Source organism: Octopus bimaculoides, chromosome 6, assembly GCF_046866305.1.
Source record: "Octopus bimaculoides isolate indiv1 chromosome 6, ASM4686630v1, whole genome shotgun sequence".
Lineage (NCBI taxonomy): Eukaryota > Metazoa > Mollusca > Cephalopoda > Octopoda > Octopodidae > Octopus > Octopus bimaculoides.
Genome location: NC_142933.1, coordinates 73743742 through 73763590, shown reverse-complemented (window position 1 = coordinate 73763590; position 19849 = coordinate 73743742). Strand labels below are relative to the sequence as shown.

Sequence of the window (19849 nt, the reverse complement as noted above, 5' to 3'; positions counted from 1 at the left end):
GTGTGTGTGTATTTATATATATATCATATATAAATAAATATATATATGAATATATACAAGTGTGTGGTTGAGTGTGTGTGTGTGTACATGTGTATGTTTGAATGTATATACATATATATGTATATGATATATACATATATATACAACAAAAGTATTTATATATATATATATACACACATATACAATACATACACATAAGATATATAATACATATAACATACACATACATACACAAATGCATACACACACACACATGTATACATACATAGAAATACATACATATATATATAAGAATGTATACGTACATATATATGCATATACATACATATATATTTGCATGTATGTATATACTAATATGTGTATATGTATGTCTGCATGTATGTGTGAATATATATATATATATATATATATATATATATATATATATATATATATATATATATATATATTAAAGCAATATTGTTGAATAATAATTAGAATACTAATAAGGATAAATAAATTTTCATGCAAAGAATATTTTACTTTTTTTTAATATCTAAAGATAAACATTAAGCCAAAATATGGAAATTAACCAGGCAAACACACAAAAGAACAGTACAAGTAACACATAAAAGTGAATACACACACATACACGCTGACACGCACAGACACACTCACAAATTAATGTATCCAATAACATGCAAACTGTTGCATGCAGTGCATGATATAGCAGGCAAATATGAAACACAATGATAACAATATGTAAAAAACATAATAGACAAAAGAGTAGAGGTGAGTGTAATGGTGAAAAATGGCAGTGGCAGCGGTGGTGAGGCTGAGAAACACAGCAGCAGTGTCAAGGTATAAACCATTTAAAAGACGAACAACTGTTGGTGGAAATAGTGAGACGTGTGCCAAGAGTTTGTGAGAAAGAGAGAGATAGAGAAAGAGAGAGTAGCTATCCATTTGTGCGAGAGAAATGTACGTCAAGCAGTAAGTTTAATAGCAGGATTGTTTTGTCTTTTATACCATCCTCGTCTTGGACCAGTCCAGGTGGCGCTATGAAGTCAGAAGGGCCAGTTTGAAATATTTGCCATAAAAATAACTATCGATATATAAAATCTATACTAAAACCAAAATAAATTCACTCAAATACTTTAAAAAGCAACATGATTAATATAATAATACCTATTTGATTAATACAAGTTACTATAAATGAGGATTAGGATTTATGTAACTAACAAAAAAAATGTATTACATTGATGTTATGATTCTAACTTTTTAAAGATGAAACATTAATGTAATTAAATATATTAATTATATAAAAATAAAATAAAATCTAGAGTTAATATGAAAGATTGGTAATACATTAAAGTAAATACAAACAATTTTACTTTTGTAATATAGTTATCAAGTTAAATACTCAATATACATTCTATAAAAGATGACTTCAAAAATGAAACTTTTCTGGATTTAATTACAATTAATATAATCTTGTAGATAATACATGCATAAACATTTCTTGCATATTTTGAAGGTTCTATCCTAATAGATCATCAATACAAGAAAAAATAATCAAACAGTTAAAAATGAAATAAAATTAATTCACTAATCTATAATTCAAATAATTGCATTCATAAACCATTCTATAAGATAATAAAATAAAATAAAATAACACAAACTGGTAATAAGATGCAAATTTTTAATTATGAAAATTAGGTTTTTAGAAAATATTTTGTAACTGAAATGAAAATCTAAAATATCCTTATCTTAAAATAAAAATAAATAGTATAAGAACAAAATACATCAAACTTATATCATGAAACGAAATAATTGGTTGAAATATTGAATACAGAACATGAAGTATATGGATGTTGAAAATTTAAGAATATATATATATATATATATATATATATGACATTTCATAAGATACCTTAATTAAAGTGTAGGCTATAATATCGAGAGAATTATATAAATTGCTTATTGATTTTTTTTTAAAGAACTATAGCTGCATAAGAATGAGCAGCAGTATCAATTGTAGAAGATAGGTAGCACGAAAGGTATTAAAGAACTGAAGAAGAGCAGAGACATTTGGAAGTAAATTCAACTGAGAAGGCATATATATGAAATTGTGTCTTTATAATATTTCCACCACATCTATTGAAGATAATGAAATGAAAATAATTCAAAGAACAGAAGAAGACTACACTCAGATTTTGAAAAGAATTCAAAATATAGACAGGAAAAGAACTAAGTAGATGTCTTAAGAATATAAAGATGTTTTATTCAGAGAATGGAAGATGAAACTAGGAGAAAAGATAGGATGGAATAGAATAAAAGATTTCAGATTCGAATGAAGATATGCTTTCTTACAAATGCCCAAGTACCTTTCTAAATTATTTAAATTCATTTGATATCATGATTTATATGACATATTTATTTGATTAAATATTTAAAAGACATTCTAAATAACATTTTTTAAATTTCTTAATGTATGGAAAAAAAGTTCTTGCATATAAACTAAACTGATGTAAATTTTAAACTTTATTTTAGTATATTTATATTTCAATGAAAGCTGTTATTTGTCTGAAAATTCATATACCTCTGGATTAAAGTTGAGCAAATAAACACATATAAAATGAACTAACACTAAATACAGCTCGTAAAAGCTTTATCTCAGATTAAAGAAAAAGTTCTATATATTTCCTCTAACAGCTTGTATAGATCAAATCTAAACACGATACAAGATTGATAATTGCCAAATTACCACTTGCAGCTATACTATGATTACAGTACAAACTAATCAAATTTAAAATTCCATTTTAAAGAATAACTTAATCTCAAATCTTAAAATGAAAGACAAAACTCATTTTGCATTTTCTTGAATACTTCCTTAATTGAATTTAAGAAATTTAAAATTATTTTGCTAATTAGAAAATTGTAAATTAAAGAAGGGTAATGTTATTTCTAGCAAGGTAAAGATATTTCAAGATTATTTGTGTCTGAGGAAATCCTTGTTAAGAAAGGTATAAAACCAGCTTAGAATATTGTTTATGTGTAATCCTTATAAACAATTTTATACTACATGATTTAAAAATCTAATTCTTTCTTTGCTACTTTTCAAAAGATCATTCACAATACACATATGCATATATATACATATATAAAAAAATATATATATACATGAAAATATGTAGATTTATATATATAGATAGATAGAGACATACACACACAAATGATCTTGCAGTTTGCAAACAAGACCAAATGATGAATATAAAGTTGAATTTTCATTCAGTTATTTCAAAAAGAGCAAGCAATTCTCAGTTCGACAGCAGTTCATATTATTGCCATGGAAATAATGTTCCTGCAATCATTGACAGTTTTATGCAGAAATAACCAATTTGTGGATATTCATGCAATCATACAAATAGCTACAAGATGCACATATAATCATACATACTATCCAATCTTAGAAAGCCAAACAATAATAATGTATTTTAAGATTACAATTCCTAAGGCAGACCAAGCTATTTTAAAGGGAAAATGCAGAAGTTGGAAGAGATAGGCAGAAGAAACAATATGAGAGATGGAGAAACAATATTCATAGATATTAGAAGAGGAATAGATAATATAGGAGGAATATTATCACTAGTTTTACTACTGTTCCCAAACTCCTGGGCCCTTGTAGGCAATAAAATCAAATCATCATCATCGTTATTATTATTACTATTATTATTATTATTATTATTATTATTATTATTATTATTATTATTATTATTATTATTACTACATTGTTATTACTTTTATAACTCCTTTACATTTAGATTAAAGTTATGTCGTATAATTACTTTTATTTTTATTTAAATTAAACAAGGCTCTTTATTTTATATCAATGATGCATGTTTGTGTGTGTGTGCACATATATATATATATATATACATATATATATAAATATATATATGCATACACACATACACACACAATCATGAGTTCTATTATATTCTTTTAGACTAAATCCTTACTTTGCATTTAAAGTACTGAATTACAGTAAATGAGAAAGCTAGGTGTTTTGCCAATATTTTTTTTTTCAAAATTAATTTAGTCCCAAAATTTCACTTCATTTAATAATTGATAAAAGAAATTTTATGGAGAGCAGTTGGAATAAGAAATCAATAATCATATTAAAGTGAATTTCTTTTACTCTTTATGAAATATATTCATATATTTGGTTTAATCATTTGTATTACAGAATTTTATATCTTTAAAGAACAGTTAACAGCATATGAGGGATATGATAATTTATATGGGCATATATCATGTCAATATATATACATAGGATATACATATACAAATATATACATTTGTATATATATATGTTTGTATACAGAAATAAAAGTATTATATATGTGCGTGTATGTGTGTGTGCATATATGTATATATATATATATATATATATATATATATATATACACAGACACACAAACACACACATATACCCACACTCATATGTTTTCTTATATATATATATATATATATATATATATATATATATATACTGCCCAAGGAAATTTAGTAATCAACTTTCAGTCAACATATAACTTATTAGTTTTGCATTGCATTTCTGAGCACTATTTGCTTTTCAACCAACTGAGCCTAGATGACTTGCAGCACATGTCTTATATTACATCACTGAAGCTGTAAAATTCGCTTTGGCACCAAAACAGCCTACAATCTATGTATTACGGAGGCACATACTATTGTCTATCTGGTCAGAACCAAGCAGAAATGAAAATTCAATCATAGATACCTTAATAACAGATAGATAATTTATTGTAGCAGGAAGTCACCAAATGTAAGCTTGATACAGGCAAATTTTGTGAATTACACAGAAAAGATGACGCAATGGTCCTAATAAATATGTTTAAACTATTACAATAAACGATGAAGAGAAAGTAATCCTCCTGAATGTTTCTCTGATTATGATGAGCAATCGATGTTGGCAATAAAACAAAATTCAAGATCATTATAATGATATTTTATTCAGTGGCATTGTGCCCCAAAATTGATGAAATCATTGAAATGGAAATGACTTGAAGGGAGGCATTTTGTTAGACTGTGAAGAGTTGAAGATATTTTTCTACATCTTCATGGTGTACTACTGTAATTCACTCTATACAGGAAAATTCTGACACAGATAACCACTACTTTACATGAATTTTAATGATTATATTGGAAGTAACCATGTTAGCCTTCATAGGTTTCAAAAAACAAGTATTGAAAATTAAACACTGAAATTTTAAATCTAATGCACAAGATGAAATTTACAGAACAGTCAAATGTTATAATGAACATTTACATTGTTTCAAAATGACTCAGAATACACTACGTAACTCTATGTTAGTTAATGGACAATAAACTCTCAGAGATCATTAATTGAAGATAATTAATACAATAATACTTTTGACCAAATATATAACGTCTTCCTCAGTTCTAAAATCCACAAACCTGTCAAATGTACTACGTAAATAAATAGAAAGTGTAATGTATATTCATTGTCTGATATCAAAACCAAGTAGATTACTCTTATAAAAGAAATAGAAAATGATACATATGTAAATATGAATGAATATATATCTATATGAATATATATATACAAGCAAAGACATACACACAAGTATGTGAGTGAGCCAGTAACTAATAAAATGACAAAGATTTTTTGTTGTTATGTATGTGGAAAGAGGTTGTAGATTGAATTAGATAACTTTTGAAATGTTTATTAGATTGTAATTGTACCAATGATTGCTTGAAAATGTATGTTTTGTAAGGGTATGTTTTTCCATTTTTTAGCACACACATAACTAAGGGCATGAATGAGATACTATGAACACTAGTAAATTATATTTATATTTATTGCAGAATTTCATCTTCTCTGCAACATTAGAGGATGCAAACTTAGTTTATATTAACTGTAAAATCTATGAGTGTACAAGGAAGGCATCAGGGTCTTGGATAGACTCTAGAAACTATTATAGGTCTTCAATATGACAGATCTTTGGATAAAAGTAAATCAGGTTAGTTACTTATCTCATGTGGCCACATTTGGTGTCAAAACTATTAACAGTGCAATAAAAACCGATCATGATGCAGACAACGTTGTATGCTGTACATATCTGAGCAGTATATATATTATTATATGTTATATCATATTTTGTGAACAACAATGTCATTTGGTTACAGGTTTCTAATAGGTTAATCATTGATCTCCAGCATTTATGATGGTGAGACTGACAGATTGTCAGGTGGAGCAATAACACATGGGATTCTTGTTCAAAAGCACCAGTTTATTGGTTTTCTCACCAATATTTACAGGTTTTATTGATGCACACTGGCAAAAGATGTACACACACACACAGAGACAGATAAGCCAAGAAGCTGAGAAAGCTCCTGGGTATTACAAATGTTGCAAGACGTTGACCCTGTTGAAATAGCTCTATGAGAAGATAACACCTGTATATGTGCTATGATGTGAATATATGCTATGGTGTTGAAAAGGAAATGTAGTTGTAGTAAAATGTACTCAGACCATTGCAGAGTTGAGAAAAATAGCAATAATTTGTAAAGTTTTGCTAAACTTAGATATGAAATACAGAACTAAATGAAATCAAATTGATCTGTAAACCTATTGAATTGATGTCAGTTATGGAAAACATAAATACAAAGATAATAACACACACACATACACAGATTAAGACATGACTTGCTTGGTAAAAGTGATGTATTGAAATCTAAAAGTATTCCTTAGACAGAACATATGAATAAATATATAAGAGTATGTTGGGTGAACCATAAGCTAATACCTTCAAAAAAGACAGAACTCAATACATTGACATAATGAACAATGTTTTTGAGAATAAGAAGGTTCAATACCTCAAAGTGGACAGTGGTTTCATTCCATACTGAGCAAGAATATTCAGACATGTCACTAGTCATTATGTGGCTTTGAAAATTCCAATTCTTACAACATCAATACAACACACACACACACACACATACAAATGTATGTGTGTGTGTGAGTACAAATTTGTGCACAAAGAATGCAGACAAACATACATGCATGTATGTATGCATGCATGTATATATGTATGCATGTATACACACACACATATCTTTTGCTTGTTTCAATCAATGGACAACTGCTATGCTGGGGAACTACATTGAAGATTTCTTTTTAGTTGAACAAATTCATGCCAGAACTTATTTATAATTCTAGTATTTATTCTATCAGACTCTTATGTCAAACTGTTAAGTTATAGGGACGTAAAAAGACCAACACCAATTTTCAAGTGGTGCTGGGACTAATATTGGCACAAACACACACACATATCTACACACACATGCAAACATACACACACATCTACTGGATTTCCACACAGTTTCATCTCACAGATTCACCCACAAAGCCTATAGCAGAAGACATATGCATAATGTACCATGCAGTAGAGTTAAATCCAAAGATATATAGTTGAAAAGTGAGATTCTTGACCATACAGCTATGCAGTGTGTGTGTGTGTGTGTGTGTATGAAATAAATGTAGTAGAGTATGCAGTTGTAGAGTATGCTGATCATTAACTCATGGAATTAACAACTAAGAAGCCGAATGTTCTACCAACATAGAAAACTTTCATGTAATTTTCAGGTAGAATCAGTATGAAACAGCATGGGAGTGTGACAAACTTGGACCTTTGGATTACAATTTAAATTCATTTGATGGGCTTCTGCACAATTTCTATTGGCTCAATTCACTCACAAGCCTGAGGGCAACTTTATGATACAATACTCTCAAGATCTCGTACTGTGACATCAAACATCAGTCCTTATGATAGTGAAGTAAGCTTCTGAACCATTTAAACATGGTGTACCTAAATATAATATATATCCATCCTTCCATATATATTTATACACAGACATATGCATATAGAGCCAGTATGCTCCGTTGGATGTGTAATGTCAATGTGAATACCCGTCAGAGTGTAAGTATCTTGAGAGAAAAGCTGAACATTAGAAGCATCAGTTGTGGTGTGCAAGAGAGACGATTGCACTGGTATGGACATGTGGTGAGAATGGATGAGGATAGCTGCGTGAAAAAGTGCCACACCCTAACAGCTGAGGGAACCCGTGGAAGAGGTAGGCCCAGGAAGACCTGGGCTGAGGTGGTGAGGCAAGACCTTCGTACATTGGGCCTCACCGAGGCGATGACTACTGACCGAGACCTTTGGAAATGTGCTGTGCGTGAGAAGACCCGGCAAGCCAAGTAAGATCGTTGCCAGTGCCCCTGGACTGGCTCTTGTGCGGGTGGCACATGAGATGCACCATTTTGAGCGTGGCCGTTGCCAGTACCGCCTGACTGGCTCCCGTAGGATTTTCGAGCGAGATCGTTGCCAGTGCCCCTGGACTGGCTTGTGCGGGTGGCACATAAAAGACACCATTTCGAGCGTGACCGTTTTCGTGTGGGTGACACGTAAAAGCACCCACTACACTCTCTGAGTGGTTGGCGTTAGGAAGGGCATCCAAATTAGATTGGAGCCTGGTGTTGCCATCCGGTTTCACCAGTCCTCAGTCAAATCGTCCAACCCATGCTAGCATGGAAAGCGGACGTTAAACGATGATGATGATGATGATGATGATATATATATATATATATATATATATTTTCATTTATTCTTTTAATTGCTTCAGTCATTTGACTGTGGCCATGCTATAGCATTCCCTTTAGTTGAAGAAATTGACATCAGGACTTATTCTTTGTAAGCCGAGTACTTATTCTATTGATTCCTTTTGCTGAATCGCTAAGTTATGGGAGTTGTAAACACACCAACATTGGTTGTCAAGCAATGGTGGGGGTAACAAACACAGACACAAACATATACATATATATGATGGGCTTCTTTCAGTTTCCATCTACTGAATCTACGCACAAAGCTTTGATCAGCCTGAACCTATAGTAGAAGACACTTGCCCAAGGTGCCACACAGTGGGATTGAACCCAAAACCATGTGGTTGGGAAGCAAGCTTCTTACCACACAGCCATGCATGTGCATATATGTATATAAATATATATAAATAATCAGAAAACAAAGAAAAAACCTCAGATTAACAAACACATTGATTGGACCACATTTATAGCTTATTTTTTAATACAAAGCATGATATAAAAATTAGGTGACGTAACAGATCTTACAGCCATTTCCACATCCATAGCCAAAAGCTGTCTATAAATAATTGCGAAAAGCCAAATGCTGTCTATAAATAATTGTCTATAAATAATTGCGAAAATAAAAGAATTTGGTTATGAATGTGGAAATAGCTGTAAGATCTGTTACGTCACCTATTTGTTATGTCATGCTTTGTATCAAAAATTAAGCTATAAATGTGGTCCGATTGATGTGTTTGTTAATCTGAAGTTTTCTCCATTTTCTGATTATTTGTATTTGTTTCCTGATAAACTCTTGTTTATCCTGTTGTTACCTGCACTCTACGTTCATAGTGTGCCTGCACACCAATGCCCAGGGATAACACGGGTAACAGATACTGATAGTACATATAGATATTTTATCCCTTAGTTGGTTATTATAACCGCTAACTCTGTTTGCACTATAAACATATATATATAACAAAAATGGGAAAGGCCGGTTTATGGGATAACCTCAGGTTTCCCGTCCATAAAGGGGGAAGACTAAGGTAATCTGATAAAGCAGCCTTCCCCATTTTTTATATATACTGCTCTACATCTGAGAGTGTGCTTCTTTTGTATTTATGTTTTTTTGCAAATGATCTTTATATATATATATACATACATACACACATACACTTATATATATATATATGCATACACACATAATTTTATGTTTTATCTTTTACTGGTTTCAGTCAAGGGCTCAGACTATGCTGAAGCACTGCCTTCCAGTGTTTGGGTTTCGTTTTTGTATTGTTTTTGGTGAAGCACCAAGTTGAATAGAGCTGCTCATCTTTGAGCCTCCTGTCATGATATGACCTCATCTTGATATTTCAGGTATTTGTGTAGATGCTCTTGGAAGACTCTACATTTACATCTTGCAAATTTCTGAGGTTGTTTGGCAGAGAGTACACACACACACACACACACACACACGCACACACATATGAGGGGATGCGGAAGAGTTCCTGGCTTTGGGTAAAGGAAAATGCAGGAGGATCAGTTTAATTATGATTTTATTCTGCATATTCTCCAGTCAGAATTACACACTTAATGCAGCAGTCATTCAGCTTTATTAAGCCCTATAAAAGATCCTGGAAGGTTGGGCCTCCAGCCAGGCCTTCTGCAATACCCTTAATGCCAAGCACTTTTCAGCACCCCCTCATATATATATATATAATCAGCTTTAACTGTACTATATCAGTGCTTAGAAAAGTAATAGACCCTACAAGCTTATTCAAACCTCATATCTTTCATAATTTGAGTTATTGTATTACCAAGTCCCCTACAGAGTAACTGCTATCTATCTCTTTCTTTCTACCCCGTCTCTCTATCACTTTCTCTTTCTCTTTCTGTAATAATTTTACTGGTATGAATTGTAAATTCTATCTTGATGAATTTCGCATTTGTTTTTCAAGTAATTTATCAGACACTCAGGTCCCAACTGTTTACTAGTGTCCCAGAACCCACCTTAATGTATATTATTTTTTATATTTATGCAATTAAAATATTAGCCTGTAATTGATAAATACTCCCACATACACACGCACATTCATACACACACACACACATGCACAATGTATGCATACGTACATACATATATATATTATTTCTCATCTAATCCTTCCTTTCAGTTTTTGTAATACCCGATCTCAGTAACATCAAAGTTGCATTTCCTCAGGAAATATATTCATGTATACTGTGGAAACAAGATGAGGTATTTGACTATTGGACATTGACCGTTTAAAACCATTGCAGTGCATTGCAATAGGAAAGTACACTTAATTCTATGTCACAAGTTACTTAGCAGTAAACTAGAGATACATTGCTTTAGAAAATAATTGCAAATGAATATCCTTTTATTGATGGATAGCCATGGATATAAAGCATCTGTTGACTGTATTTATGACACAAGTGTTTGGTACATATGTATGGATGTACATATAATAGTAGTAAGAAGGCAAAGAATGCAGAACTAATTTTATGTTCAATTTGTTGCCATCTAGTCATTTTTCTGCCATAGTATATGTAAAATTACATTATTCAAAACGTTGATTTATTAATAAAGTTCATATAAAGTTCATATGGCAGGGATTTAGAAAAGCACAAGGCAAATTGAATAACGTACAGAGTTTCCTTCATGGGTCTAGCATGGATTAATATATATGTGCTTGTGGATGGGTGTGTGTATATATATATTGTTGTATTTGGGGATGGTCATGTTGCCAGTTTAACCAATATATATGTATATATATATATATATATATATATATATATATATATATATATATATATATATATATATATACATATATATATATATATATATATATATATATATATATATATATATATATATATATATATATATATAGATATAGATATGCAGGGCAAGGAATCGTCAATTAGTAATAAAATTAATAATTAACAATTTTGCCGGGTAGCTCAGTATGAAAAACCTTTTCGGTAAAAATCATTTATAATCATAAATATGATTATATATATATATATGTATATATATATACATACACATATATATACATACATATATATACACACATATATATATGCGTATACATACACATATATATACATACATATATATATACACACATATATATATGCATACATACACATATATATACATACATATATATATATACACACATATATATATATGCATACATACACATATATATACATATATATATACACACATATATATATATGTATACATACACATATATATACATACATATATATATATATACACACATATATATATATATGTATACATACACATATATATATACACACATATATATATATATATATACACGTGGAAGTACGTGTGTGTGTGAGAAATAAAGTCATGTTTGTTACTTCTATGTAAATACATAAATACCTAAGTCAATATTTACAGCTAAGAAAATAATTGAATAGAATGCAAAATAAAGTCAAAAGAACATTCTTTACTTTCCACTGTGTGTGCGTATGTGAGTCTGTCTTTCTGTCTATCTATCTATCTATCTATCTATCTATCTATCTATCTATCTATCTATTTGTCTGTCTGTCTGTCTCTCTCACTTTCTCTGTCTTTCTCTCTCTCTCTATCTCTATCTATCTCCTCCTCTCTCTCGCTCCCTTTATATATATATATATATATATATATATATATATATATATATATATATACATACACATATGTGGCCGTCGCCAGTATTGCCTGACTGGCCTTTGTGCCGGTGGCACGTAAAAGCACCCACAATACTCTTGGAGTGGTTGGCATTAGGAAGGGCATCCAGCTGTAGAAACTCTGCTAAATCAGATTAGAGCTTGGTGTCACCTCCTGGTCCACCAACCCTCAGTCAAATCGTCCAACCCATGCTAGCATGGAAAGTGGATGTTAAATGATGATGATATATATATATACTGTTATTTGAAATATAATAGAGTATGAGAAAATATGTTAAGCATGTGAGTATGCATGAAACATGAAATATACCTTTATATACTGAAATATATAAATCACAAATAGGTGTAACAAAACTATTGATTCTATTATGTATCATGGAATTTTGGAAGCAATAATGTTGATTTATCAGGATACAAATAGGAGATACTTTTTTACACTTTAACTTGATACAGCCATTGATCTCTGGCCATGCTTATAGAGCAAGTAAAACAAATGAACTCCAATACTTATTTAAAATTTACTACTTATTCTATTGGACTCTTGCAGGAACATAAACACAACAATATCGGTTGTCAAGTGATGGAGGGTCAAACACAATCACAAGGACACACGTACTTACATGCATGCACACACACACACTCCTTTATTGGACATGAAACTCGGCTTGCGAAGACCTGTTGGGGCAAACGAAAGTGAAATCATGATGGCACCTGTGCCCAGCTTCGCCTTCCTGGCACGTGTAAGGACATTCGAGCAAGATCGTTGCCAGTGCCGCTGGACTGGCTCCTGTACAGGTGGCACATAAAATACACCATTTTGAGCGTGGCCATTGCCAGTACTGCCTGACTGGCCTTCGTGCCGGTGGCATGTAAAAGCACTCACTACACTCTTGGAGTAGTTGGTGTTCGGAAGGGCATCCAGCTGTAGAAACTCTGCCAAATCAGATTGGAGCCTGGTGTAGCCATCTGGTTCACCAGTCCTTAGTCAAATCGTCCAACCCATGCTAGCATGGAAAGCGGATGTTAAAGGATGATGATGATGATGATGATGATGATTCTCATCAGAGGTGGATACATCAACGGCCATATCATGTTGAATACACCAGTTCTCATCTAATCATTTAAGTTAAGCAATGTTGAGCCTAGTTAGTACTTTGATGAATAACCACTTGGGAAACCTAGGTGCTGTAAACATCTCACACTTTAAGGCAGTGAATTGGCAGAGTTGTTAGCATGTTGGGCGAAATGCTTAGTGGCATTTCATACATCATTACATTCTGAATTCAAATTCCACCGAGGTCGACTTTGCTTTTCATCCTTTTGGGGTTGATAAAATAAGTACAAGTTGACTACTGGGGTCAATGTAATTGACTATTTTCCTCCAACCAAATATCAGGCCTTGTGCCTATAGTAGAAAGGATTATTATTATTGTTGTTGTTGTTGCTGTTGTTGTTAATACAGTACAATATTCTAATAAGCTACTTTACCAAAAGGTTTAATACAAGCATTGAGGTAACCCCAGTAATCATCAGGAAATGCTAAAAGGATTAAACTATCTATTTCCTGATGATCGATGGGTTTATCTCAAAGTTTGTATGAAATCAGTTGGCAAGGTGAATTATGAGAATATAATATTGTATTTTATTAATAATATACATACATATGTATATATGTATATTTACGCGTGTGTGAGTATGTATTTATATGTGCACCCCCACCACACATAAGTACAAAGGGCTTCCACATATTTTCTGTCCACCAAATTCCCATGCAAAGCATTGGTTAACTTGGGACTATAGTAGAAGGCACTTGCCCAAGGTGTCATGTGGTGTGACTGAATCCAAAACCACATGGTTGCACTCTTTATAACTCTACTTGCACCCATTCAAAAATGAACTGTAAAAAAACATATCCTAAATGTTCAGTATCTTGGGGAATAGGTCCAGTGTGATTTAGATGTTGAGTGACAGCTTATGAAATTATTTAAAAGTAAAATTTGCTGATTATGAAAAAAAATGCTTGTGTTTTAGGTCATATAAGTTTTTCATTATGTGGAAATGTTATTTCTTTGCAGCTATGTTTTTGCTACTTCATCTTGTGTTAATCATATATCTCTTTTGTAATTAAAGAACAGGTAGTACCAAATCCAATAAAACTTTCTACAGCTAGTACTGCTGGTTACTTTTTATGTGAGCTGTATAGGATTTTCTCAAGTGACATAAGTAAATTTATTAATCAAGTACGTGAAAAATAAATAGTTTTAGGTGTAATTTTCATGTTTTACTACCTACATACCTACATACATACATACATACATACATACATTTGTTGTTGTTGTTGATAGCACTCCGTCGCTTACGACGTCGAGGGTTCCAGTCGATCCGATCAATGGAACAGTCTGCTCATGAAATTAACGTACAAGTGGCTGAGCAATCCACAGGCACGTGTACCCTTAACGTAGTTCTCAGGGATATTCAGCGTGACACAGTGTGACAAGGCTGGCCCTTTGAAATACAGGTACAACAGAAACAGGAAGAAAGTGTGAAAGAAAGTTGTGGTGGAAGAGTACAGCAGGGTTTGCCACCATCCCCTGCCAGAGCCTCGTGAAGCTTTAGGTGTTTTTGCTCAATAAACACTCACAACGCCCGGTCTGGGAATCAAAACCGCGATCCTATGACTGCGAGTCTGCTGCCCTAACCACTGGGCCATTGTGCCTCCACACATACATACATACATACATACATACATACATACAAACAAACAAATATATGTATATATATGAATATATATATGTGTGTGTGTGTGTGTATGTGTGTGCATGTGTGTTTGAACCAAAATAGCAGCAGAATGTTGGAAATGTTGGCTTTGGGATTCAAAAAAATTTTAAAACTATGTTAAATTATTTGGAATGTCCTTCATTGTAAAGTATCCATCTAAAGAAAACGGTTTCTTTGGAATTGATATAATGTCCTCATTAATCAATTAAAGGAGTTATTAGAAACAGCTGTAATGGATTGACACATGTCCTTCATTTGTAATTTATTTATATATATATATGAATGCATATAGCCAGGAATTCATACTGAGTACAACATAAAGATACTGAGATTTTATTATAATCAAGCTTAGGTTATAACTGCATATCATCCAGTGTAATGAAGGAAATAATTCTCAACTTCAAAAATACAAACATGCTCTACAATATAGTTTGAATGCTTTTTTTATCCTGCTCGTAAATTCAAACACACATTTGCATGAAACTGAGTGAGGCTCAAATTTCTGCTCCCTTCAGCTTATAATCTTCCAGAGTATTCCAGAAGTTCAAGACTAGTTGTCCAAGCGAACTTCTGTATACCAACAATCTAGTTCTTGCTGAATGTATATTAGAATTACAGGAGAAATTCCAGAGAAAATACAGAAGCAAAATCTAGAATCAAAAGACCTCTAAGCAAATTTAGCAAAAACTAAAGTTTTAGTTGGAAAGAAAGGAATCAGGACCCCATGTATACCAGAGAAATAGATGTGAATGATATTCAGAAAAGGAGTTGAATAGAATATTATTATAGAATAATATTTCTTATGGTGTACTTAGGGTAAACTATGAAGATACAGGAGCTGTTGTCAGATCATGGGTAAATGATGAAGAAGGTAGGCTTCGTATATGGTCTGTGTATAGAAGTCAGTAGGAAGAAAACACATCAAATAAATACTGTCAAATATCTGGAAGGCTCCCTATATGTAACTTGAAACTTCTGCTACCTAATCTGCCATGTTCATTTATCAAAGTGATGAACAAATCATGGTATTTGTGTAAGAGTTATGATGCTGCTTGGTAGCAAGATGTGAGCTTTGAATGCAGAGAGATAGTAAAAGGTAAAATGAAATGAAGCAAATATGCTGGATGTGTAATGTTAGTATGCTCAGACACTAATCGCAACTGAGTTGAGAGGGACAATGGATATATAGTAATTAGATGTAATGTGTAAGGGAGAAGATTGTGCTGGGAAAGTATGTGATAAATATGGAAGATGTTGGTTCTATAAAAGTGCTGAGCTCTCATGTGGGTGGAACCTGAGGAAGGAGAGAAACTTAGAAAGACTTGGGATGAAGTGATGAAGTTTGATCTCAAGAAGCTAAAGCTCATGAAGGAAAATACAAATAACTGATGATTAATGGCACATTGTGCTGGAGAGCTTATACCCACCCAAGTAAGTATGGTAAAATAGACACATAATGTGTAGTAGTGATAGACGTTGAGATGCATTGTTGGTTTTCACTCAATATATACTTGTTAAGTCATCATCTGTTGCCCTATCCTTCTCTTTGTTACCCTCCCAGTTGTCTTCTATCACTGTATTGCATCAGCTGTACAACAAAGGATGACATCAGATTTGCCCATATTCAATCTCCTCTATGATCACTTTCTTTATTACTAGCCATCATTGTCTCTGTCTCACACTACTCTCTTTCTTATCACCCTCTACTGACATCCATCACTCTCCCTGTATCTACCACTCATCCTCTTATCAGGTGATCTCTACAACAATGCTTGACTTCAGCTTCCTTTCCTATAGCAACCATATCTAGCCTGTTGTGTTTACACTGGGTTGCTGATTTCATTGGAATATTCGACCAGTATTCATAATTTCGAAAAGTGTAGATACTGAATGGTTCTAGTGTGTTTTTGGTACAACTGTCAGGACATTCGTTGTGTATAGCATTACATTACAAACAGTTGTAGCAACAATGCCATGTCTCATTGTATTTTACAGATATTTTTGGGCAGTTATTGACACTTTCTATCACAGAATGAGTTTTAAGGCATCCACATCTCTTTTGTTGCATTTAGTAGCTATGTATGTATGTGTATATATATATATATATATATATATATATATATATATATATATATATATATATATACATACATATATGTATGTATGTATGTGTGTGTGTGTATATATATATTGTGTGTGTGGGTGTGGGTGTGCATGTGTGTATACACACTTATATTGTTGAGTAGTATATTCCTTGCTTTTGACTATTGGGCTTGCCAAGTGCAATAGTTGGTACAAAACCATTGCTAACTATCTGACCAGTAATATGTCAAAACCAGGAATATACTGCTCAACAATATAAAAGTATAATTGCTTAATTTCTATTTTAGAGTGTGCTCTTTTTTTGACTTATGCACAGCTAACTAATGATACATATATATATATATTTATATATATATATATATATATATATGTTGTTGTACTTGGGGATGGTCATATTGCCAGTTTAGCCAATAAAAACACACGCACTGTATATTTGGTGTTAATTTTTTTTTTTTTCAGCTTTATATTACATTAATCTTAATCTTAATCTTATTTCGGCCAGAGTTCTTTCGTCACACTTCTGTGACCTCATCAGTGGTCCTTTGTTTCCTTCTTTCTTATGTGTGTCTCACCTTGCTAACTATCAGCCGTTTTGTATTTTGTATTCCTATTGTATGTGTCTACGCATGCGTGTCCTTCAATGTGTCTGTGTCTTTTGTAAGTGCATGTGTGTATGGGGAGTGTCTGTATCACCTATATTCTCTGTTAATACGTGTTCATTTGTATTAGTTTTTATTTATTTATATGTTCATGTGTGTGTGTGTGTGTTTTTTTATTTTTTTTTATTTTTAATGTGTTTAATTAAATTTTGTTAACGTATGTAGTATTTAATTCCATTTGTTTATCTATGTATTGTATTATACTTTGTTCCTATTATTGGTTTATGGGTAACATGTTGTCACATGCTGTGGTTTGTTAGTGGCGTATGTTAGTGTTCCATTCTAGTTTCCTATTCAGGCTAGGTTTCCCTTCTATTATGTGTGTAGCTTCAGTAATTTGTCTAAGTGCTGCATCACTGCTATGTGTAGATAAGATTTTAATTTCTATGTGATGCAGCACTTAGACAAATTACTGAAGCTACACACATAATAGAAGGGAAACCTAGCCTGAATAGGAAACTAGAATGGAACACTAACATACGCCACTAACAAACCACAGCATGTGACAACATGTTACCCATAAACCAATAATAGGAACAAAGTATAATACAATACATAGATAAACAAATGGAATTAAATACTACATACGTTAACAAAATTTAATTAAACACATTAAAAATAAAAAAAAAATAAAAAAACACACACACACACACATGAACATATAAATAAATAAAAACTAATACAAATGAACACGTATTAACAGAGAATATAGGTGATACAGACACTCCCCATACACACATGCACTTACAAAAGACACAGACACATTGAAGGACACGCATGCGTAGACACATACAATAGGAATACAAAATACAAAATGGCTGATAGTTAGCAAGGTGAGACACACATAAGAAAGAAGGAAACAAAGGACCACTGATGAGGTCACAGAAGTGTGACGAAAGAACTCTGGCCGAAATAAGATTAAGATTAAGATTAATGTAATATAAAGCTGAAAAAAAAAAAAATTAACACCAAATATACAGTGCGTGTGTTTTTATTGGCTAAACTGGCAATATGACCATCCCCAAGTACAACAACATCTGTTTCAACACACGATTTCACATAAAAAATCTTGCAAAACAAATATATATATATATATATATATATATATATATATATATTTATATATATATATATATATATATATATATATATATATATATATATATATATATATATATATACATACCAGCACAGACAGTGTATATTATCATAACAGCTTTCTACCTCCTGTTTGAAGAGAGGTTATGTGCCCACAGCCATTATTGGAGTCTAACGAATCATCTAAAGCTAACTGCCTTATGGATGCAAGACCATTGGTCACTCTATGGACAGGCATATATTTAACTTCATGTAAATATATATATATATATATATATATATATATATATATATATATATATATATATATATATATATATATATATATATATATATATAATTTATTGCAACTAAACACTGAGACAAAGAATGTGTTCAAAGTTCAAATTAGAATTTTCTGTTGATAATGAATGTGAAAATCCATACAATGAAAATGAATAATTTCGTGGAACAGTTTAATATTAACCAAAGATTTAAACTGTCACTTAATATTACGAAATATTGCAATATAAATTGTTAGAGGATACAAAAACAGCCAAATTGTTCAATAATCACAATGTAGTTGTTATCATGGCAATATTATAAGTGAATTACTCTGAGGATTTTCTTTTAATTGTTTGTTACGGATTATAATCATACATGTTTTACTGAGCAATCTATGTTCAATAAATCCCCTCCTGTCCAGCACTGCTGGGATTGGGGGGCTGCCAGATAACTGAATATTCTGATAATCTGATCATTACCTTTTAAATTACCATAGCATCTTACAAAACTCATTAAAGCTCTATATATATACATTAGCTTT

General features: G+C 31.8%; 1 protein-coding gene and 1 pseudogene across 50 annotated transcripts in view; one reads left to right on the top strand and one right to left on the bottom strand.

The window, feature by feature from the left end:
* The window catches only part of LOC106868360 (agrin), a 762720-nt gene that overhangs the window by 195988 nt on the left and 546883 nt on the right, over positions 1-19849 (bottom strand). For 7 of the 50 annotated variants that reach the window (XM_089354042.1, XM_089354044.1, XM_089354047.1 and 4 more), the window contains exon 7: positions 1009-1038. The exons of the other annotated variants lie outside the window; for them this stretch is intronic. In XM_089354042.1, coding sequence (XP_089210168.1) covers positions 1009-1038 — 30 coding nt within the window. The remainder of the gene's footprint in view (positions 1-1008; positions 1039-19849) is intronic. 50 annotated transcript variants of the gene reach the window in all.
* Positions 13482-13600, top strand: LOC128248201 (5S ribosomal RNA; annotated as a pseudogene).